This window comes from Hibiscus syriacus, unplaced genomic scaffold (genome assembly GCF_006381635.1).
Source record: "Hibiscus syriacus cultivar Baekdansim isolate YM2019G1 unplaced genomic scaffold, ASM638163v2 tig00110833_pilon, whole genome shotgun sequence".
Taxonomy (NCBI): Eukaryota; Viridiplantae; Streptophyta; class Magnoliopsida; order Malvales; family Malvaceae; genus Hibiscus; species Hibiscus syriacus.
In genome coordinates, this window is record NW_024062884.1 from 302,960 (window position 1) to 326,889 (window position 23,930).

The following is a 23,930-nucleotide window of genomic DNA, read 5'->3' on the forward strand; positions in this document are numbered from 1 at the left end:
TTTTATAATTATAAAATGGAAGACGAGTTCTTGATTTAGATATAAATTATATCTAGAGTCATTTTGTCGATACGTTAACAATTTTAAATTGTGTTATGTTAATTATTGTGAATTTTTTATTTATTTATTTTTTAGTATTAGTTTATATTTTAATTTGTATACTATTTATTTAATTAGGGGAATGACTATATATTAAATCAATTTATTCGTAACACTAAGTTAGAGATACTAAATCGTGTTTGGCCGTATTTAACAAAGGATACTTACTTTTTTATTATTAAATTAAAAGACTAATTTTTCACTTTATTTAAAAATAAAAATAATTAAAATTAAGTTCCGCAAATGAATAGAATCAAAAGATTAACCATAACCTTAAAAACCTATTTTTCTCTTATTAGTGTGTCATTCATCTATTTTCTTTTCTTCTTTGTTGATCGACAGCGGCACCAACTTTAATATTGGTTGTCGATCATCAATATTCTTTATTGTTTTTTTATTTTCTATATCGGTTCGTTTTTTATTTATCTTTTTTTTAAGGGTTAATTTGACATCGTTACTATTGATTAAGATGACGCTTATATGATATCTTGTTAATCTTCCCTGCTTTGGACCCTTGGATTGGATGTGGATACCCAATTTGCGTTCGTGGATAGCTTTTCACGTCGCTCGAGTCTAATTTGGTTCTTTTCGGTGGTCTTTCAAAAACTTGATCCCCTTTAGTGGTTCGTTTGTCGATGCGATCATGTTTGTTTGTATCTATCTTTGTTCGAGTTTCAATGATTCTAGGAAACTTGCCTAATTATATGTTTGATTTATGATTGTGATTGTAAATCTTTATTATAATTTGAGATATTTCTTATTTTGAATAAAAAATGAGTTGTTTTTATCAAATAAAAAATAAATAAATAATTTATATACTTTTATAAAAACTATATGAAATAATTTTAAAAAGTATATTTATAATATTATAAAAATATTTATTTATCTTTTAAAATCAAATTATTTATTTATTTAAAATAATATTATTTTAAAATTATCTATTTAATTTTAAATAATTTTAAATTTAGCATAAATTATACGTTTAGTTCCGTATAATATTATTTAAAATTAAATAGATAATTTTAGAATAATATTATTTAAAATAAATCATTAATATTATTTAAAATAAATAAATAATATGATTTTAAAATTAAATAAATATTTTAAAATAATTTCATAATATTATAAATATATTTATAATAATAATATAAATTTTATAAATATATATAAATAATTATTTAATTTTTTATTTCAAAATAAATTAAAAGAAAATATTCTTTAATTTAATAATAATATAAGGAAGTATTAAGTTTGATATAATAAAAATATATTTGCATTATAGTTTAATGACCATGTTTTTTATCATTCATTTAAAGTGTCACATATTCAAAATTAATAATTACTAAAAAATTTCGATTTTATGATGATACTATTATATAAGTTAAATACAAAATGTTGTAATTTTTATTTAAATTACTAGTTTAACTCAATGGTTGAGTGTTATGCATTTCATGTAAGAGGCCTAGGTTAAATTCTTGCTCTTGTTGGTGATACGTGTTACCATTTAATTGATTGAATAAAATTAATTAAAAAATACTGACGGAGAAATAGAAAGGTGGTATGAAAGTTAAAAAATATATAAAATTGACATGTCATGCCACATCAACATTATCATTAATGGTTTTGAAAATAAAAAGTTTAGATACTGAAACGAAATAAAAATGATAGTGTATGTACTAAATGTATAATTTACCCTTTTAATATTTAATTAATAAGGACAACATAATTAGTGGTGTATTTCGGTACATCGTTTTAGTGGTGTGTTGCGGTATGCGACGTGAGTTGTAGTCTCATCTATAATTTTATAGTTTATGTTATATTATTAATAATTTTAATTTAATATCTTACGATATCATCATTCATTATGAATCATCACATCAATATTATAAATGATCACCTCAATATTATAACGATCAAATAATTAGTATTATTAATTAAATTAATTAATGATGTTAATTTTTCCTAAATGTTTGAGGAACTCTATTCCTATTGAGCCTTCAATGAAAAACGAAACCCTGCAAGTCAAAGGTGGAGGAGTAGTTTAGGGCATTTTTGTCCGGCGATTTTGCGGTGCGACGCCTTAGTATACGGCTAAAATAAGGTGGTACTGATTTTATTATTATTTTAAATAATAAAACCGGTAAAAAAATGACCGAAAATATCATTTTTTTGATCGGTTATAATTACCTATATAGGTAAACGCAGTAAAAAAATCAAAAAAAGATGTTTTCGGTAATGCACTACCTAAAACATCATTTTTTACCGGATTTTTTTACTGTATTTACCTATATAGATAATTAAAATCGGTCAAAAAAAATATATTTTCTTTATTTTAGCCGTACACTAAAGCGACGCACGTTAGCGTTTCCCATTATTAGCACCTAAAAAATGAAAGAATAATAAGATGTGTGAGTAGCAAAAGCGGGGCGCCAAACAGTAGATACCAGGCCCGTCTCAGAAAATACGAAATAGTATTATTTTTAAAATGAGACTCTTAAAATATTTTATAATACGACCGTTAGGAGTCAAATTTGTGGTCAAGGGGCTGAGGATCTATGCCATGTTCCTCGGGATTGTAACTTGGCGAGAGCTGTCTGGTCGAGGGTGGTCTCAGTTAGCCGTATCTCGGAATTCCTCTCAATACCGTATCAGGAATGGTTCGATCAGAACCTCCACCCATCTGGGCGATTTGCGATAGATGATGGGCTTTGGCCGACTTGATTTGCGGTGGCTTGCTGGTTGTCATGGAAGCATAGATGTAGCATGATCATGGATCCGGAATACATGGAAAGGCTGTTGATTTGTTGATTCCGGTGCAACTCATCACGTCACTGTTGATGCTACGGTTTTGGAAGATAGTAGTACTACCTTTAATGGGGCTGGTAAGCTTGTTTTTGGAGATAGTAATGAGTTACGTGTTACTCGTGTTGGTTGTTCTAGCTTATCTTCTTTTTCTCGTACTTTCACGTTGAATAATTTACTTCTTGTTCCGCACATAATTAAAAATCTTCTTTCGATGTCAAAACTTGCTAGAGACAATGGGGTGTTCATAAAATTTCATGCGAATCGTTGTGTTGTTCGTGATGAAGATTCCGGTGAACTGTTACTTGAAAGGCGTGACAACAATAACTTGTACGAATTTGATTCGATGAAGCTCAAGACTAGCAATAGTATGGTTAAGACTAATGTTGCAAGTGAAGTCTATGACCTGTGGAAGGTTAGGACATCTGGCTCATAAGGTGTTACTAAAAGTGAGTAGTTCTCGTAATATTGTCCTTCCTAATGAGATGAACAAAGACGTTTGTGTTGCTTGTCAAATGGGTAAAATTCACAAGTTATTGTTTCATGTTTCTCAAATGACGTATAGTGTTCCGTTTCAACTGGTCTTTACGGATCTTTAAGGACCCCTCATATGCCGTCCAAATGTTTTCATTATTACGTTTCCTTTGTGGATGCTTATACTTGTCATGTGCGGGTTTATTTGTTACGAGACAAGTCACAAGCTTTGGAAGCTTTTTGTTTGTTTCAAAAGATGGTGCGTAATCAATTTGACGTTTCTATTAAAGAGGTTAAAAGTGATTAGAGTGGTGAGTTTCGAAGTTTGTTGAGAGTTCTTCAAGGTTGTGACCTAATTCGGTTATTTAAGCAAAACTCGACTCGAAAATTTAAAAAAATAATTTCGAGTTATTTGAGTCAACTTGAATTATAAATTCAGTTTTCGAGTTCGAGTCGAATTGAAGTTTTGGAATTTCGAGTTACTCGAAAAACTGAAATTTTGAATAAGTATTTTGATAGTTTTATGATTTAGTTCCTGATTTCATTATTCTCTCAATTACTCATTCATTTTAAGTCAATTTTTTACCAAATATTAATCACGTGCTCATAAACCATCATAGAATCCATATTTACTTTCAATTTCTCTTTTTGATGATAGATTTTTTATTTTTTAATTTAGTCCTTAATTTTTCATAATTTCTTTATTTTTTCAATTCATCCTTTATTTTAAGTTTATTTTACCAAATTTAAACAATATGCTCATATACCACAATATAATAAATATGTAACTTCAATTTTTCTTTTTGATAGTTTTTTTATTTTTCAATTTAGTCCCTCACTTTTTTATAATTTCCTTATTTTTAAAATTCATTCTTTATTCTAAGTCCGTTTTTACCAAATTTGAACCATATGCTCATAGAATACCTATGTAACTTCAATTTCTCTTTTTGGCAATAATTTTTTTATTTTTCAATTTAGTCTCTCAATTTTTCATAATTTCCTTATTTCTTCAATTCATCCTTTATTTTAAGTTTTTTTTTTACCAAATTTGAACATATGCTCATATACCACAATAGAATACATATATAACTTCAATTCCTCTTTTTGATAATAATTTTTTTATTTTTCAATTTAGTCCCTCATTTTTTCATAATTTCCTTACTTCTTGAATTCATCCTTTATTTTAAGTATTTTTTTTACCAAATTTAAACCACATGCTCATATACCACAATAAAATATATTATGTAACTTCAATTTCTACTCTTTTACTAAAATGTACTCTCTTTTTTTATTAAGTCTCTTAACTTTGCATTTTACTCAATGTTGTCTTTTGACTACAATTCCTTTATACTCTCATCAATATTTTACTTTCAAAATACTTTCTTAAAAATATAATATTATGAATATATTTTATAATTTTTTTATTGTATTTATATATTAAATAATATTATAATGTGAAAAGAATATAATATATATATATATATAGTTAGTTAGTTAGTTAGAAAAAGTCGAAAGATTGAAACAAATACTTGACATAATACTATAAATAATTATAATAAAATTAGTATAACTTGACTCGAATAACTCGATTCGAATTTATTAAACTCGACTCGACTCAAGAAAATTTCAAGTTAAGTTTGAATTGTAAAATACGACTCGTCAACTCGAATAACTCGAATTTTTTTAACTCGAATCTACTCGATCGAATGCTCACCCTAGGACATGTTGATTATTTTATTGGTTTTAATGATAACTTGAATGATTATTATTCACATATTTTAGATGGCTTGGCTCGGTGAATTTCTTATTTCTATCCAAATTGTGAAATCTTTTTCATTTAGTGCTAATGACGAAGACATTAGTCAATTTAGCATGAACCAACAGAGTAGTAATGTCGGCTTAGTGTTTTTGAATGATATTTTGTCATGAATTTTTACATACTGCTTACTGTTTTTTTGTTTGATAAGATATTGCTTGTGTTATATTGAGCATGTGTGTACATTATACCGTAATATGACTGCTGGATGGTTTCCTTTCATTTAAGGTGCAAGGAATGCACTCGAAAGTATCGGCATTGAGCAAGGCTTGCATATGGCGCGAGGCTTCGGCATTATAAATGAAGAATGGTGCAGAGCTTTTTGGAAAGGCAATATGGTTACAGTCGCTCACCGTCTTCCCTATTCTTCAGTCAATTTCTACGCCTATGAACGGTACAAAAGTGTATGTTCTCACCTTTTCTAACCATCTCTTTGTTTTTAACTTACCAAAAGTTTTATATTCATTCACCGTTGTGACGTTGTTTGTTTTATTTTCAGAGGTTGCAATCTACTCTTGGTCTGGAGAATCGAAGGGGACACGTCCGTGCTGACCCCTTTGTGCTCTTCGTTGGCGGTGGGTTGCCTATGTCCCAAGGCCCGGTGGGCAAATATATATTACTAAAGTGGTACAAATTAGTGAGAAGCTAATTCTGAGCTCTGCATGACTTTGTTTTTCTTCGCTGACATTTTGCAGCGACATTTGCCATTGATCTTGTGAGGAGGCGAATGCAATTGCAAGGGGCTGCCGGGCGAGCCTGCGTTCATGAAACTGGGTTGCTTGCTACTTTTCAGCATATAATCCAGTCTGAAGGCCTTTGTGGCTTGTACAGAGGGGTTCTGCCCGAGTACTACAAGGTGGTTCATGGTGTAGGCATCGTCTTTATGACCTACGAGACATTGCAGATGTTTCTATCAAGCGTTCGAACCGATTATTGGCTTCATCTTGAACTCCCGTTTCTTCCGTGAACATCGTTTCTGTAACACTCTAGTCACTAAGTTCTCCAGATGATAAGAAAACCTGAAAGAACAGGGTAGAATCTAACAGCAGCCAAGCTATGATAGAAGGCTGTAGGTAAATTTTGCCGTTGTTGCCATGGATATACCTTTTTTCTAATCCAGTATCTAGTTCCAATACACTTAGGCCATAACATTCAGACACAATTGTCAATTTGTTCATGATCATGTCATCATCACAGTTTTGTATGTTACTCTATTCCTATTATGTAGCTCTTGGAGATTAAATAAAATTGTGTAAATGATTTGAGTTTGAACGAACATAGTTATATTCGTGTTCATTTGATTATTTTCGGATATGTTCCGTTCATGTTTGTTTAAATTTTCAATATTGTGTTTATTTATTTATTTTTAAAGGTGTTCGTTCGTTTAGCGTTTACGAACATGTTCTTTTAATATTTGCCAACATATTCGTTTAATGTTTGGCAACTAACACACTTCTTTTATCCTTTTATTTGCAACCCAAATAAAAAATGATGAAACTACGCCACTAATCCTTAAATTACTTGGGTTTCACATTTTGAACTCCAAAGTTCACCTAATGTTCAATTTAGACCATATCTTCACTATTATTTGAAATGCAAAAAATCAAAAGAAAAAAGAGAACTGAGTAAACGAGCTAATAAATGAGTTCATAACCAAACTTACAAATGAGCTTATTCGTGAACATAAACGAACCGAACACGATTTTGTTTGTGTTCGTTCGTTTATTAAATGAACATAAAAAATTTCATACTCATTTATTTAACTTAATAAACAAATGTTATACGAACAATTCATCGAACATTCTGTTCATTTCCACCTCTATTTACAACTTACAAAAAATGTGAAACTGTCATTTCTCTTGAATACTACTTTAAAATTTCTCAACAATAGAAGGTATTGGTTTGATTCTATTTTGCTGGTGCTTGATTGGAGGGTCTGGCATGAACAAGGAGGACCACTAGATGTCATACACAGTGACATCACATTGCAGCAAGTGTTGGGTGAAGTTGTAAGCATAAGATGCATGCGGGTGGAAAGCAACCATGGAATTTATTCTCAGGTTTGTAGATGCTTAGCACCTTTCGGCATATTTGCAGAGAGAGGAAAAAAAGAAAGGCTTCTATCTACCACTGTGCTTTCTAATAGATAGAAGCCTTCTTGTTCCATAGTGATATGTTCTGGGAAAGGATTGTTTTTTAACAAGTAGGCAGGGAAGATATCTAGTCATGATGAAAAAGCAGTCAAGATCACGATACCATCGTTGTCTAAGGTAAGTATGGCTATCATTGGTTTGGGAAGAACAGAATCGACGTTGATTCCCGTTGGAGAACCTTGTCTCTTTATTCTTTACCTGTTTTAGTCCCCAATTTATGGACTAATTAATCTTGTTGGCTTTGGGAGCCACTATATATCTGTGTTTTCATGCATGAGGGCCTCAACCCCTTGTGTTTTCCCTTAACTTCCTTAGTTCTTGCTTCAACAAATGATTTTCTATGCAGGTTCCATATCCGTGAGGACCGGGTAATCTGCATCCTGAGGTCCAGATCGACATGCTTGTCGACTTGTTGCATCTGGTCCTTGGGTTGCAGATTACCTCTTCCTCACTGGCAATACAAAAACTTAGTCACAACAAAGATGATTGCAAGGGAGTCTACTTATGTTGCTTATTTGCCCCGTTCTAAGGTGATTCATGCATCAATTGTGCCGATATTTCTCCTAGGAGCTCATTCTTGAGCTGCATGTAACACCAGTGGCGTTGAGAATGATGTATTTCGCCAGAAGAGTTCTTAGGAATAGGATTTCTCTTTCTTTTGAACATCAGCGGATCTGGTGTTGGTCTGCCATACAGGGGAGCCATCGATATCGGTCAAGACAAAGGCACAGCCTTCTCGCCGCAGAGAAACTCTGGAGCCTTTGGCATTGACGGGTTTGTCATAATTCGCCATCGAAACAACTGTTTTCTCCTTGAGAGTTTGTAAACCAAATTGAGCAGCAGTAAGCATGTTCACCACCAAGATAAAAGCCACAAGTGAAAGTGTTGTCCACTGAAGTTAATAGGTCTGATCATGATGTTTGAAGGAAAGTTGCAAGCCTCTCTGCAATACCACTTATGGACATGAAAGAATCGTTCACAAAGGTGACTGTGAGAACATACTGCAAACGTAAACATTCCGTTAATCCAATAACGGTGGTTAAAGGTCGCATGACCAATTTGTCATAAATAGATAACATTAGTGATTAAATTGTTACTTTTGAAACATTAGTGAGAAAAAGAGAAATTTACTCAAACATTGGTGACCCTTTAAGTAGTTTACCCAATTATTTCTTTTAATTTTTTCGGATAGCCTGGATGATTACAAAATAATATATATTCAAAACTTTCTTAACTAATTGACAAACACATATACACCCCGAAGACACATCTATTATTTATCTTTCACTAATAGTAATGGCAGAAATGAGAGAGTATTACTACATATTCAAATAGGATATAATTATTATCGAATATTTGAAGTAATTGATACGAGATTGTTTTAATTTAATTAAAATTTAAATCTTAAAATCTTAAAAATACAACAATAATAAATATTTAATGAAAAATGTTACTACATGTTTAAACCATTTAATAAATAGACAGAATACTCACGGTTGATTAAAATCATTGTCTTTTCAGATAATGAAACATGGTGATTGTCATATATATGGTTTGCAGTTCAAAGCAAACAAACCGAAACCATGAATCCTTGCGAGCACCAAAAGCTGGAACAGGGTTCGCAGGTAAGCACCGAAATGCCAAATTAATAGTGATCATACACAAGGGCTTTGTATAGCAAAGAATGAAAGAAATTAATAGGGCCTAGGTTCGGATCAAATGTTCATCCGGTTTTTATATATCCGAACCCGACGGCAGGGAGCAAATAAACAGGGGATGGGAATTAATGCATCAAAATAAAATCATTCGCAGCAAACGAACATTCTTTCCTAAGGCACGAGGTTTTATACCATCTTAGCAATAAATTCACACTTAATGAACTACAACAGGTAACCAAGAATCAAGTATATCTAAAAGACATTACCAGCTGACCTTGACCAACACAACTATAAGATAGCTAATTGCCCCTGTAAATTCTGCACTTACTTTTTTCTTCTCAAAGGAGAGCTCTTTGAGTAAAAACATTCAGCAACGGAGTGAAGACAGAAATGGTCTGATTTAACAAAAGAGGCACTGACAATTTACACATTGTCTGATATTGCAAAGATTAGTGATCATCAACAGCAGCAGCCAAGCAACCTTATAATAACAAGATCTTCGAGTTTCATATCATCAGAGCCTTCATTGCCTGAAACCAAACACAGCAGTAACAGTGAGAATCATGAAATAACACATGACCAAATCGCGTAACAGGAGGCAGACAAAATATAAAAGAATGTGCAACAATGAAGGTAAAGGTTGAAATTATAAGCTGCAAGAGGAAGTAGCAGATTTCAGAAATGATAAAATCAATAGCCTATGCAACATTAGCACAATGGAAACAAAATTTTGAAGCAGTACATTGATTTACCACATCATAATTTCCCAGTGGTAAAATATTCAAATTTGATCCACGGAAAACTTTTAACAAATTTTAGAACAAATTGAACGTTTTCTGTTTGTATAACAAATGTAAACACTTCTTTTTACAAGTATCATCCTGCCTGCCCCCAATGGCATCGACCCAAACTCTTCACCAGCAGCTAAAGAGAACTCATCTGAATATCTCTATTCCATAATCTATTCAATCATATGAGTGTTTTTTCATTTCCTCGAGTCATTCTTTCTCTAAGGAATTGACTCAGAGATCAGCAGAAGCTAAAAGTAACTTAGACACAATTGAGAAGGCAAATTGTTTTATCAGCAACCATTTAATCCCAGAGTAAAACATGTGATTTAAATAATAGATTTATCATAATCTGATGGAAATAAAACACTAAACGCTAATTATATATACACGGTAACTAGTATCTCCTTATAGAGAAGGTTTTCAAACATAATGCAAGTGTGGAGTGTGGACTACATAAAACAAATCAAAGATACCGGCATGCTACTGCACATACCATTACAGTGAAGTAGAAAATCACAAATCACAATCATGAAATACATAAGAATAGCATGTAAATATACAGAATATTCCAAAAACAAGGTCAGTTTAATCAATGGTGAATTCCGTCGACAAAAATAACATTGGATGTAGATCAGCTTACATGCTATAGAGTGTATGATCTACAGCTCACTGTAATTGCGCCAAACTGCACGAAATTCCTCACGGAAAGTATTAAGACGAGCCTTCAGGTTAGGTGTTCTAAAACTTGCATGAAGGATGGTGGCTGAGAAAGAGAGCAAGAGAATTAGAAGAAAAAATGACATCCCATGGGGGTAAATGAGAAAAAAGTGATAAGATCACTGACCAAGCAGTGCAATGGCAAGTGCCCAGAATACAGTCAGTAGACCGCATGATACATACCAAAGGATGAAACTCACTGCAGCAAGAGTGGTAAAATTAGTTGCTTTATACACTACATTGGATTGCAAACAGAATGGTTCTGACTTCTTAAGAAAGAAAATTTCCGAAAGATATTGATACCAGATGAGAATATGAAGACAAAGACCCAACGAGGCCGACCGCATATGTGAATTGTTCTTTTAGCCACCGGACGACCACGAATAACAGGTCTGACAATAATCAAAAAGTTAATAACCAAATCAAGAATATATAGTCTGCAAAGTAATCAAAACTTACGTAAGTGGGGGCCTCATCTTAGCCGCTAAATGTGGAGAGAATTGTCTCACAGTTCTAGTCACCTTCTCACTAAAAGTACTAGCAAAGCTGTAAAAATAATAAACGAACTGTTAAAGACATGAGTCAAGTGCTAAATCTAACCATATCTCAACCTTAAATACTAGGGCTCAGCCATCCATTTCCAAGGTAACATTCAAAATAACGTCACTGAATTGAAATGCAGAACACTAAACAAAGAGGTCTAACATTGCCTACCTGTCATTCAGAAAGGCAATGCTGAGAGCTGTTAAGATAGCAGCTAAAATAGCAACTGGTCTCCTCAGGAATCCCAAACCTACATAATAAATAAATAATGCAATATATATATATATATATAATTAATATAAGTATACATGTACTAAAAATAAATTAGAGCGTCACCGATGATTGTTGTCATTATGATTTTGTCTACTTACCAAGAATGACAACAATCATAATGAAATAATTGGTCCGGTAGCTGCAAAGCGAAAGGAAAACATAAAATTAAAGCATGGAACTAAAAGAAATGAAGTATTAGATATAGTATTCGCAAAAGCACATTCATGATCAAGATTCAAGAATTATCCTCTCTCTCTTTTTATTTTGGCAACGGTTTTTCTTTATTTTTCTCTACTTGGCATACAAAGAGCACCGGTTAAGATTCAAATTCGAATAAAAGAAATTACCGAAAATTTTCGAATAAAGGAAGTAAATAACATAAAAGATTAAATGAAAAAAATACTAGTAGAGATTGCATTTAAGGCGGCTATTCCATTTGGCGTAAGATCGAGGGACGGTGAAACGAGAGAAGAATTCCGGGAGAGGACGTGGCGGAGATGACCAGTCAACTTCACGAAGCGCATCAATCAGATCCTCTACGGTTACGTTTCCCCAATCCATTGGATTTGATTATGTTCGAGCCTCTTCTCTTCACTGTACGAAACCCTAGATATTAGGGGGAAAGGAAAACTTATACGAGGAAGTGGAGCTGATGAATATGAATGGAGCTTGAATGAAGTTGGTTTTTACGGGAAGCTTACAGATTGTTTGGAAGTGTTTGTTTTTGCTTTGAACATTAAAAGTAAAACAAATGGGGGTTTCAAAATTAAAATTGTTTCAGAGCTATGGAATTGAGTTTCGTTTCAGAGATGAATGCAAAAGCCAAAGGTAAATAAAAATTCATGTCTAGGCCCGGGCTCGAACCGGGGACCACTAGTGTGTGAGACTAGCGTGATTACCAACTACACCACCCAGACATCTCACTTGGCTGGTTTGCACGTCTGAATCTAAATTTATTTAATATATTATTTTTTTTATTCAGTACGGAGCAAGCATTACTGCTTGCTCCTAAAACTCTGGTTTAATGGAGTCCATTATTTTACATTAAAAAAAACAAATTAAGATGTTTTTATATGAATATGTTTTATTTTATTTAACGATACAAACAAAACAGTATAAAACATTGGTAATGAAATGGGTTTATATAATAATTTGATTTCTATAGTATTGAATGATAGTTAAGTAAAATTTCAAATAAAATAGACTGTTAATTGAATTGAATGATAATTAAGTAAAATTTTAAATAAAAATATAGTGTTAATTGAATTAATTGTTAATTTTTTTAATGAATTAAGCGATCTCAGTGTTTAAGGGACTTATTGTTATCTTTTGAGGTAATGGATTCGAACACCATGTATGCAAACACGAATATTTATTATCAAATGGTTGAGAGAGCTTTTGAAGAGATACTACCTTGTATCATTCTCATATTTATCAAAGAAAATGGTATAATCTTTTAAAATTCAATTATAAAATTTTTAATAAAAATAAATTAAGTTTTTTTCTAAAAATACTATTTATTTAAATATAATTTTTAAATGATAATTTAAATAAAATATTTTTCCCTCGTGAACATGTTTAATTATAATATAGTCAAATAAAGGTAGATTTATTATACAGCTCTCACGTAGAAACAAAGAACAAGATTTAGATGTATGGGAAAGGAAATAATTTTATATAGAAACAACATTACTTTCAAATTTTGTAAGGAATATATATTCTGCAAGCATAATGGTTGAAATTTAAATTTTTTAAAGAGAATAATAAATATAATTGCTAAGATGCAAAACCCTAGCAGTGGAAAAAACTCTAGCGAGGGTTTAAACCCTACGTTGAATATTTACGGCAACACCGGTGGCCGCCCGCCAGAACCAGTAGCACATGTCGAGGCCCCGTTAATTCTGGAACGACCGGGATCCCCATTGGCAGTAGAAGACCAGTAAGTTGCGAAGAAGGGGAAAAGCATGGAGAACACGGATGAACAGCAGACTATGGTGGTGGATACAACCACCATGGAAGGAATAGAAACTAATGACGGTGTCCAAGATATGAATGGAGGTTATAAGGGCAGGAACGTAACCAATTAGGGGAACAGAAGGTGTCTTATGCATCGATTACTGCAAACCATTCTGCGACGGAAACTAAGAGAAACTTTGGTGAAGGATTTGACTCGGACAACATAATTGTTTCGGATGAGGATTGCATGGTTGATGATTCGGGTTTGTTTCTGAAAATTTCCTTCTCCGAAAAAGTCCATGAACAGATTGACATCAGCATGAGTAACACAATTATTGTCCGTCTTCTTGGTCGAACTATAGGATTCAACACATTATTGTCCCGTATCCATGCTTTATGGAAACCGATTGGAGAGATTCAATTAGTTGATCTGGACATTAACTACTTTCTAGTTAGATTTGAGGATGAAAGAGACTTCGCTAATGTTCTTACGGAAGGCCCTTGGACGATTTCTGGAAACTACTTAACGGTGTAGCCTTGAAGTAGAGCCTTTTCCATGTCCAAAAAGCATCCATCGAAGGTTATAGTCTGGGTCAGACTTCTAGGTCTCCCCAATCGGTATTATTGTAAGCCTAAGGCTCTTTTCCGATGTATTACTTCGGTTTTGAGGAATGTAATCAAGATTGATTACAACACTCAAGTTAACGAACGTGGAAATTTTGCTCGTATGGCAATAATGGTTGATTTAAACAAGTCGTTACGATCGTGTATCGGAATAGATGATTTTGTACAAAAAATAGAATATGAGGGTCTTAATCAGATATGTTTTGGTTGCGGAATCTATGAACATTCAAAGGAGACTTGCAGTAAAGCAGATAATCATGCTAGGGAGTCAAACACTCTGGCAACCCCGCATGTGGCTACCCAAACTGTCGCTAATAAGGAGGGCGAATTTTATGTCCCATGGATGATTTTTCCGAGTCGACGACGAAAAATTACCGTTAGCAAAGGAAGTAATAATGATGGACCTCAGGTTGTATAAAACTCAGGCTCTAGGTTTGCTGCTTTCGATGCTAATGAAAAAAATATGGAAATAGTTATCCCAAACCAGCAACCACTGCCCTCTAAGCCAAGGAAAGATAATCCCCGTGGGAACTATTTGGCCAAGGAGATTTCTAAAAGTGGAATCAATAATCAGCCGTCGATAGTAACTAAGAATGCAGCCTAATTGGCTTCGAATCCAGAGAAGAAAACAAGGAAGCAGGGAGCTCCTCTAGTAGGAAGAAAGCAATAGAAGTTGTTCCTTTAGACGCTGAGAAAAATGCGGAAGTGATCACCCAGGTTTCGGATTGACTGCTCCGAGATCAAAGAAGACTGACAAAGTGCATGGGAATAAAAAAGTGAATTAGGAGATTAATAAGAAGGGTGTCCAAATTTGAAAGGCTTCGGACACTATAATACTATCCCGTACGGCCCCTGCTGAATGGATTCAGCAGTTATCCAAATATCTTAATGATATTGACAACTCTTTGGCTTCCCAGCATCCGCCACCTACGGGTGCAGGAAGCTCTACAAGCGGTGAGGAATGCAAGATGATTATTGATGGAGATGGTCGAGTGAATCCTGATGTGAGTAATGGGAAGTAAGTCCCTGTTTCTCTCTTTGCTTTATGCTCTTATGACGTTTCTTTTTTGGAATTGTCAAGGTGCTTTGAGCCTAAATTTTTGAAGGATTTTGAAAGTTATTGTTAAGGATAATCGGTTGGATGTGGTGTCTTTTTTTGAGCCTCAGATTTCTGGTTCTGTCGCGGGTAAAATCATTTCTAAGTTTGGCTTCAAAAGCTTGTTTAAAGTGGAAGTACATGGCTTTAGTGGTGACTTATGGCTTTTATGGAAGAGGTCGACTCGTGTGGATATCCTGTAAGTTTTGAACCAGTTCATTAATGGGCAGATGTACATTGCGGCGTGTTCCAAGTGGATTCATTTTACGGCCATTTATGCTAGTCCCCAACTATCCAAAAGGAACATGTTATGGGATCAATTAGCTAATCTGGACCCGAGTGTGAATGTGCCTTGGATACTCGGAGGTGATCTCAATATTATTTTGTGTCCTAGTGAGAGATCGGATGGTTCTTCTAAGTCCCAGAGTGGTAGTCGTGGATTTGCTGATTTCTTGCACGATGTTGGTTTGAGTGCCTTAGGTTTTGTCAGCCCGCATTTTACTTGGTCGAGGGGCAGATTACATAAACGACTTGATCGGTGTGTTGCTAATTCGGCTTGATTATCCCATTTTCCTGATTCCAAAGTGTTTCATCTTGAACAATTGGGCTCAGATCATAGACCACTCCTCTTAAAGATGGTGGATCAGAAGTCGAGAAATAACTCCAGACCATTTCGTTTTATTGCAGATCACCCCACTTTCCAAGACCTCCTTAAGTCCACATGGGCTCAGGATGAAACGGTAGAAGTGAACATAAAGGCTTTTCATTCAGCGACCAAGACGTAGAATGTTGAAGCTTTTGGGCATATTGGTAAAAGGAAGAAACGTTTGCTTGCTCGTCTAAGTGGAATTGAAAAGGCTCTTCAACGAAGGCATAAAGTTACTTATTCACTTAAAAATTGAATTGCAAGATGAATACCTTACGGTGCTTGAGCAGAAAGAGAGTTTTTGGCAGCAAAAAGCTTGTTTTCAGTGGGTTTTGCATGGTGATAGAAATACAAAGTATAATCATGCAATTACTATGGCTCGTCGCAGAACCAATTGAATCAACGCTTTAAAGCGAGCCGATGGTAGTTGGTGTACTGATCCTAAGGAATTGGTTGGTATGGAACGTGATTATTTTTGTAATCTCTTTACATCATCGGGGTCACATAGATCAAACTTTGTTTGGCGGGGTGGTTTCAAAATTTTGTCTCAAGGTGACTATGATTCGATGACTGCTTCGGTTACAATGGAGGAAGTAAAGAATGCAATCTTTGACATGGGAAGTTTTAAAGCATCGGGTGTTGATGGTCTGCAAGTTGGTTTTTATCAGAAAAATTGGCATAGTGTAAGCACTTCTGTCTTTAATTACATTTCCAGGTTTTCGTCGATGGAGTTATCCCATTAGAACTCAATCGTACTTTTCTTGTTTTACTGTCGAAGGTCACTGATTCGGAATGGGTCAATCAATTTAGACCCATCGGTCTCTGCAATGTCTTGTACAAGACAATTACAAAATTATTGTGAATTGGTTAAAACCATTCTTACCAGAGTGGATCTCTGAAAACCAAATGAGTTTTGTTCCAGGAAGAGCGATAACTGGTAACATTATCGTCACCCAGGAAATTATTCATTTTATGCAAAAGAAATCTGGTAGGAAATGGTGGGTGGCAATTTAAATTGACTTGGAGAAAGCCTATGATCGCCTTGAATGGAGTTTCATAGAAGATACTTTGATTGATTTAGGAACTCCTATTCAACTCCGTACTTTGATCATGCAATGTGTCTCTTCGTCTCGACTCAGATTTTGTGGAATGGCGATCAGTCGGATATATTTAATCCTTCATGTGGTATCTGACAGGGCGATCCTCTGTCGTCTTATTTATTTGTTCCCTGCATGGAGCGTCTCGCTCAAGTTATTACTGCTGCCACTAACGCTGGTAAATGGAAACCATTTCGCACCTTTAAACAGGGACCTGGTATCTCACAATTCTGTGATGTATCTGGACATAAGGCGAGTCTCTCGAAGACAACTATGTACTTCTCAAAAAACGTCTCAATTGCGATACAAAAGCGACTTAGTGAGAAATTGGGATTTACGATGGTCAACGACTTGGGATGATATTTGGGCGTACCTTTGCTACCCAACCAGGTTACTTCTGAATCATATGCAGACGAAACTCTCCGGCTAGGTGGCTAAAAATCTTACTCTTGCAGGCCGAATCAATTAGCAAAGGCGATTCTAGCTGCTATTTCGCTTTACACCATGCAAACGGCTGTGCTACATAAGAAAACTTGTATGGAGATTGAGTGATTAATCAAGCGATTTGTATGGGGCATCTCTCCGGATAGTAAAGGTGTGTCGTTGATTCGTTGGGAAGATGCTTGTCGACCAACAGCTCAGGGTGGTATTGGTTTTAGAAATCTCCATACTTACAATGAACCATTCATTATGAAGCTTGCATTTCGACTTATTGCAAACAAAAACGCTCTATGGGTCCGCTTTGTTCGTAAAAAATATAAATGTTTCAACTTGGTTCTCGATCATCTTCACAGGTATAATTGCTCTCGGGTTTGGAAATGAATTTGTTTAGTGTGGCAAGATGTTTGTGAGAATATTATTCATTGTGTTGGCAATGGATTATCCATAGATTTCTAGAGAGATAGATGGTTATCGGGTTCTGATCCGTTGATAACATATGTTCCCGCTCACCTTGTTCATACAGTTAGAAGCGAACGGGTAGCTGATATGGGGTAAGAAAATGGGTTGTGGTTATGGGATCGGTTCAACATCTCCTTCCGATGCCTATTTTGTTGCGCATTACTGCCACTATGGTCCTATCGTGTGGATGAGGATGTCGTAGGATGAAAAACGAACCCGGATTTTCAATTTTCAATCAAGTCTGCCTACAATAGTCGCTCTGGCCCAACTGTGGCTTATGATCCACGATTATGGCAGTTGATTAATAGATTTCGGGCTTTACAGAAGATTAAAATATTTTTTTGGCACGTGTGTTCGGATAAACTCATGACAAACATGCAAAGAGTTCGTCGTCATTTTGCTGCTGATGCAAACTGCTCGGTTTGCCACTCTGCTGTGAAAGATGTTCACCATGTCCTCCGCGGATGTTCACGTTCAATGATGGTTTGGGCTGCTTTTGTTCGGCCAGATTGGTTGGCTGATTATTTATCACTGGATCTTGTTACTTGGATGACTGTCAATTTATCGGATGATTCTCATTTTGGTATCCAAACAAAAGAATGGGACATTCTCTTTGGAACGCTTATCTGGCACATTTGGCTTGATCGTAACAATCATGTCTTTAATGATTGTTCATGTGATCCAAATTCTACCATTGCTCGGAGTACAAAAGTGCAAAGGTTGTGCTGCTCAGCTCGACAGGAAGCTAGGCGAGGTGGTTCCACGATGCAATCTTCAACAATTGGGAATGTGGGATTGGTTAAATGGAACAGACATGTTGTTGGGTGGTATTGCTTCATTTAAACTGTTTATTACTAATAAATTTATATGCAGTGAAATCTCTATAAATTAATAATGTCGAGAATATGTAGAATATTATTTTTAAATTACTTGTAACTCATAAATTAAAAACAATAAAACCTCTATAAATTAATAATGTCGGGACCACATAATTTTATTAATTTAAAGAAGAATTATTTAATTGATAAATTAATAATTTATTAATTTAAATAGATTTTTTTGATTCATCGAACCTATATATTCTTCATGAATAATAAATATACATTGTATTACTAATTAAATGATGTTCATGAATAATAAATGTGACGTTGATTAATACCCTTGGTTACCGCAACAAAATAGATTTTAATCACATATTGAATTAACTAAGTGAAAATGATACAAGATCAGAGGTCCAAAATTTAGAAGAAAGTGTAGTTAGTGTTACTAAAAATCATATTGAAGATGAAAATAAAGATTATATAATGTCTTCGCAACCAATTACGTGGAAGGAAACACTCATAGTGACAACAACTCTTTACAATTTTTTGTTATAATATGAGAACACAACACCATAACTTTTGGATGCAGTGAACAAAGTTAGAGATGAAATACAACTAGAATTAAATTTTAAGAATAAATAAACAACAATAGAATCATATTTTACTAAGTTGTCTTATTTATATTTGTAATTTTATAAAATTATTAATTTATAATATCGAATAGACCATAAATTTATATAAGGGTCTTTCAGAAAATCATTATCTTGTTAATTTATTGAAATTATTAATTTTAACCTTGAGCCCAAATCAGGACAGAGAAAAATTATTATTTAGAGAAGTTATTAATTTATCTAATATTAATTTATAGAAGTTATATGAATTTAATTAAGGACAATCGTCCTCTTAAAAATTTAAATTATTATAAATTTTAAATACTTTTTATATTTTTATTAATAATCTATTTTTATTCTTTAAAATTTATTATAATATTTAATAATAATTATAAATACCAAAGGTATTCTTTATTCATGTCATTTAATATTCCATATTAATATGCCAAAGGTTATATAGTAATAATATCATACCAATAATATCATTAATATTATCATGATTAGTGCTTACATGCATTTTTATGGGTGAAATCTTACCATAATGATATTTCTCAAAATACTATCACATTGATTCTTTAATTGCTATATGTTTATAGGCAACAACCGCATATTAAATTTTTTTCTTCCATAACCAAAGAATCACATTTATTTTTTTATTTGCAAAAAGGGCAAATCACCATGTGCTAATCACCATGCATTTGTGTATTTACACAAGTTGGTTCCTACATGATCTTGTAAAGCAATTTGCACAAAACTCAAGTAACATTGCGTAGATTCAAATCAATCTCGCTTATTTTTTATTTTTTTATCGAACAAAAATAACTTTTCAAACTTAGTAACCAACGTTACTTTAACGAAAATTTCTATTAAATAGATTTATCCAATTTGAAATTAAGCAAACCCGTTAAAATGGCAGGATAAATCCCGAAAATGAATTTATTTGTTTTTCATGCTTTTCACAAGATTTCTGAATCGTCTCGGATTTTTTCTTCTTTAGAAAGGTAGAAAATATAATCTATCTTAATATTATTATAGATATAACAATCCGAAATGATACAACGAAATAATTAAAACAAAATGAATAAAGTTCATTAATTTGTACGTTCATTAATTTGTACCATGGTGTCATGTCACCTTCAACGCATGCAATACCAAATAATTGGTATGCATCGACAAAACCAAATAAACCAAGAAACATATTCGTAAATTCTTTCCATGGTGATTCAACAAATTGTGGCAAAGGACAATCAACACCTCGGTAGGATCTCGTCATAATATTCGTGTACATGGAACAAGAATAAAACAAAACGATTAATAACATAAAATTATTCTATTTAATAATCAAAAGAAGTATAGAATCAATAATTGGAACTGAGTTGAGGCATGCAACTACGCAGTTTCCTTAAGACATAATTTTGGCCACTCCTTGGTGCTTGAGATCATTGGTCGTCTGTCTCCTAGGATACAACAACGAGATGATCAGGACACAGTAGCACAACTGCGGAGATCATGAACTATTCATTGTCTTTGCCTATCACCAAAAACTAGGGAAAAGAATTCTTTTGAATTGGATTTTGAGTTGTTGTTGTTTTTAATTGTGTTTAACCTAGTAGGTTAACACAATATTTATAGGGAGTTCATATTATGAATAATTGGAAATTTTTGACCTAATGAAGCATTGATGAGAATCAAGCAACTAAGCTATCTCCAAAATTATTGTTTTAATTAAAGGAAACCTTTTAATATTTATCCTTTTAATTCCAAAACAAATTTTGAAAAGATATGTTATATTCAAGGAAAAATATTTCACCTTTGGGTTAAAGTATCCACAAGTCCATAAAGAACTAGACCAATTCGAACATTCACGTTACCCACACCGTGCATGTCTGCACATTTACGAACCAACAATTGGTTCCATATTTTCCTCAACAACGTTTGGATCAATTTCTCATTCAAACCTCCAAAATTATCATTTTTTCCAACAATCCCCAAATGAATAAAATTGATTATTTTATCAAAACCATTTTGACTTGATGTGGTGATAGACTCTACAATCAATAATTGCATAGGATAAGTAGATGTACTCCTTTTAACCTTACCTTGTGATAATATATTTACTTTACTAGTTGACCAATAGACGTGATATCCTTGAACTGTTCTGTCGTTTGTGTAAACGATAATATACTTCACACAACTACCCCTCTGACAAAATTTTAGTTCTCATGGGTATGTCCTTAAAGCCATGGACATCTCCTGGTTCTACAAGAGTTTGAAAGAACTATGCCTAATAATCTCCTTGAAGTAGTCCCACATCACTCTCACATATGTGACTTATGTTGTTTTGCTCACCGAAGCACACAATGGTCATTAAAAGCTTTACTTAGCCTATACCAATTTGATCACTGTTTACATCATAGGAACATACTTGGGATAACAAACACCCACAATGATCATACACGATTTATGTAATTAGGTTGTCCATTTGAACCTAGATCTTGGTATCTCCATTCAACAATGTAGGGTTTTTCTTTACATAAAGCCTTTCATTTCATGGGATTTAGTCTCATTCCTTTCGATGTTTTCTCAATTTGATCTCAATATTAACCTTTTGGTTAGTGAATATGCAATGTTATCCTTTGATCTTACAAAGTCAACAATGATAACTCCATTTGAGATCAGTTGTCTAATGGTATTGTGTTGATGATGTATATATCTCAACTTACCACTATACATAAAGTTTTGTGCTTTACCAATAAATGAATATTGTGGGCACAAACTTTGGCCATTAAAGAATATCCTCCAAGAAATTCTAAAGTCATTCAATTTATTCTCTAGACTTGTCTAGAGATACAAACGCTTATTTTATTTTGGATTTGGTTATAATCGTTTTCTTGAGGATTTCTGTGACATGACTCCTCTTTCCAATGTGAAACATATTCACTTGTGCCTTTGATATCTTGAACATCAGATATTCAAATGGCGTCAGAGTATCCTACTAAAGAAGCATGATCTTGGGATAATACAATCCATACTCTTGAGCATATGAGATATCAAAGCTCTCTCATAATTACTTTTTAGAAGTTTGTCATAATAACAATATCTTTGTTTAAACCTTTTGTTGAACATCTAGACTTATCTTTATTGATAGTCTTCAATCATATTCCTTAGTTATATAAGGGAATATATTTTCAAATAATGAGATATCCTTTGATTTCATTATCATGTTCTTGTGAATCTCAGAATTCTTTGATTCATACACAAGATGTCGATATGTCTTGCTATAATCTTCATAGCCAATATAATCTACCAATTTGCGATTTCGTTTCCTTTGATAATGAGATAATTATCTTTACAAGACCCCCCCACATTTTTAAGTGTTTGTAGAAAGATTTTCTACATTTCCATAACTCATATGGTGTCTTGTCAATTTTTATTCGGATAACCTTATTTAAAAGGAAATTAGATGAAAAATAGCTTCCCCCACACGTTCTGTGATTACCCAAACTTCTTAGCATTGCGTTCATCATTTCCTTTTTAAGAATTAATTCTTTCGCTTTGTTACCCCATGATGGCGTCACTTTATGAATAATATCATGTTGTGCACAATATTGATCCATTAATGGTTCAATTTATTCATCATCATTATCAGTTCTTACCATCTTAATATTAAGTTGGTTTTCAACTTTGAATTTATAGAGAATAGATTTCTCTATAGCTTCACCTTTGCTCTTTAGCAAATATATAACAATACTTTTTGCTATCACCAATGAAGGTAATAGAATATTTATTCATTCTTATTTGTAAAAGCAGATCATGTAAACCCATTATTAAGACAATAATTCAATTTCCAAAGTAAATTTACTTTCAAGATCTCACTTTACAAACATATTAAGAATTTAAAGAAATAAATTTAACAATTTATATCTTTTTTTCCAAAATAGAATCATACTTGATTCCTAAGAAAATAAATTCAATCTATCGATTTAAAGCAATTTGTGTATTTACACAAGTTGGTTTCTACGTGAGCTTGTAAAGTAATTTGCAAACTCATGTACCATTGCGTAGATTCAAATCAATCTCGCTTATTTTTTATTTTTATTATCGAACATAAACAACTTTTCAAAATTAGTAACAAACGTTACTTTAATGACAATTTCTATTAAATAGATTTGTCTACTTTGAAATTAAGCAAACTCGTTAAAACGACAGGATAAATTCCAAAAATGAATTTATTTGCTTTTCATGCTTTTCCCAAGATTTCCGAATCATCTCGGATTTTTTCTTCTTTAGAAAGGTAGAAGATATAATGTATCTTAATATTATTATATGTATAACAATCCGAGAAGATACAACAAAATAATAATTAAAACAAAATGAATAAAATACATTAATTTGTACCATGGTGTCATGTCACCTTCAACGCATGCAATACCAAATAATTGATATGTAACGAAAAACCAAATAAACCAAAAAACATATTTGTAAATTCTTTCCATGGTGATTCAACAAATTGTGGCAAATGACGATCAACACCTCGGTAGGATCTCGTCGTAAAATTTGTGTACATGAAACAAGAATAAAAAAAACGATTAATAACATAAAATTATTCTTTTTAATAATCAAAAGAAGTATAGAATCAAAGATTGCAATCGAGTTGAGGCCTGCAACTACGCAGTTTCCTTAAGACATAATTTCGGTCACTCCTTGGTGCTTGAGATCTTTGGTCGTCTGTCTCCTTGGATACAACAACGAGATGATCAATGCACAGTAGCATAACTATGGAGATCACAAATTATTCATTGTCTTTACCTATTACCAAAAACTAGAGAAAAGAATTCTTTTGAATTGGATTT

General features: G+C 33.2%; 1 protein-coding gene and 1 non-coding gene across 2 annotated transcripts; both read right to left on the reverse strand.

Annotated features, from left to right (window-relative positions):
* Positions 1–9,149: 9,149 nt before the first annotated feature.
* LOC120143078 (PRA1 family protein A1-like) lies at positions 9,150–12,092 on the reverse strand. Its single transcript, XM_039157497.1, has 8 exons — positions 11,730–12,092; positions 11,425–11,465; positions 11,225–11,303; positions 10,970–11,056; positions 10,814–10,902; positions 10,638–10,709; positions 10,434–10,556; positions 9,150–9,532 (listed from the first exon to the last, which is right to left on the reverse strand). Exons 1-7 carry the CDS (start codon positions 11,885–11,887, stop codon positions 10,453–10,455), a joined length of 630 nt encoding a protein of 209 aa, XP_039013428.1. The 5' UTR covers positions 11,888–12,092; the 3' UTR covers positions 9,150–9,532; positions 10,434–10,452.
* Positions 12,093–12,169: 77 nt separating this feature from the next.
* Positions 12,170–12,243, reverse strand: TRNAV-CAC. Its single transcript has one exon. It is a non-coding gene; the product is annotated as a tRNA-Val (tRNA).
* Between the last annotated feature and the right edge of the window lie 11,687 nt (positions 12,244–23,930).

Excerpts from the sequence above, each read along its gene's own strand:
- LOC120143078 (XM_039157497.1), bottom strand. The coding sequence starts at position 11,887 with ATGGATTGGGGAAACGTAACCGTAGAGGATCTGATTGATGCGCTTCGT. Across the intron at positions 11,466-11,729 it reads CTTAAATGCAATCTCTACTA|CTACCGGACCAATTATTTCA; the intron begins GTATTTTTTTCA and ends TTCGCTTTGCAG. Across the intron at positions 11,057-11,224 it reads ATTGCCTTTCTGAATGACAG|CTTTGCTAGTACTTTTAGTG; the intron begins GTAGGCAATGTT and ends TTATTTTTACAG.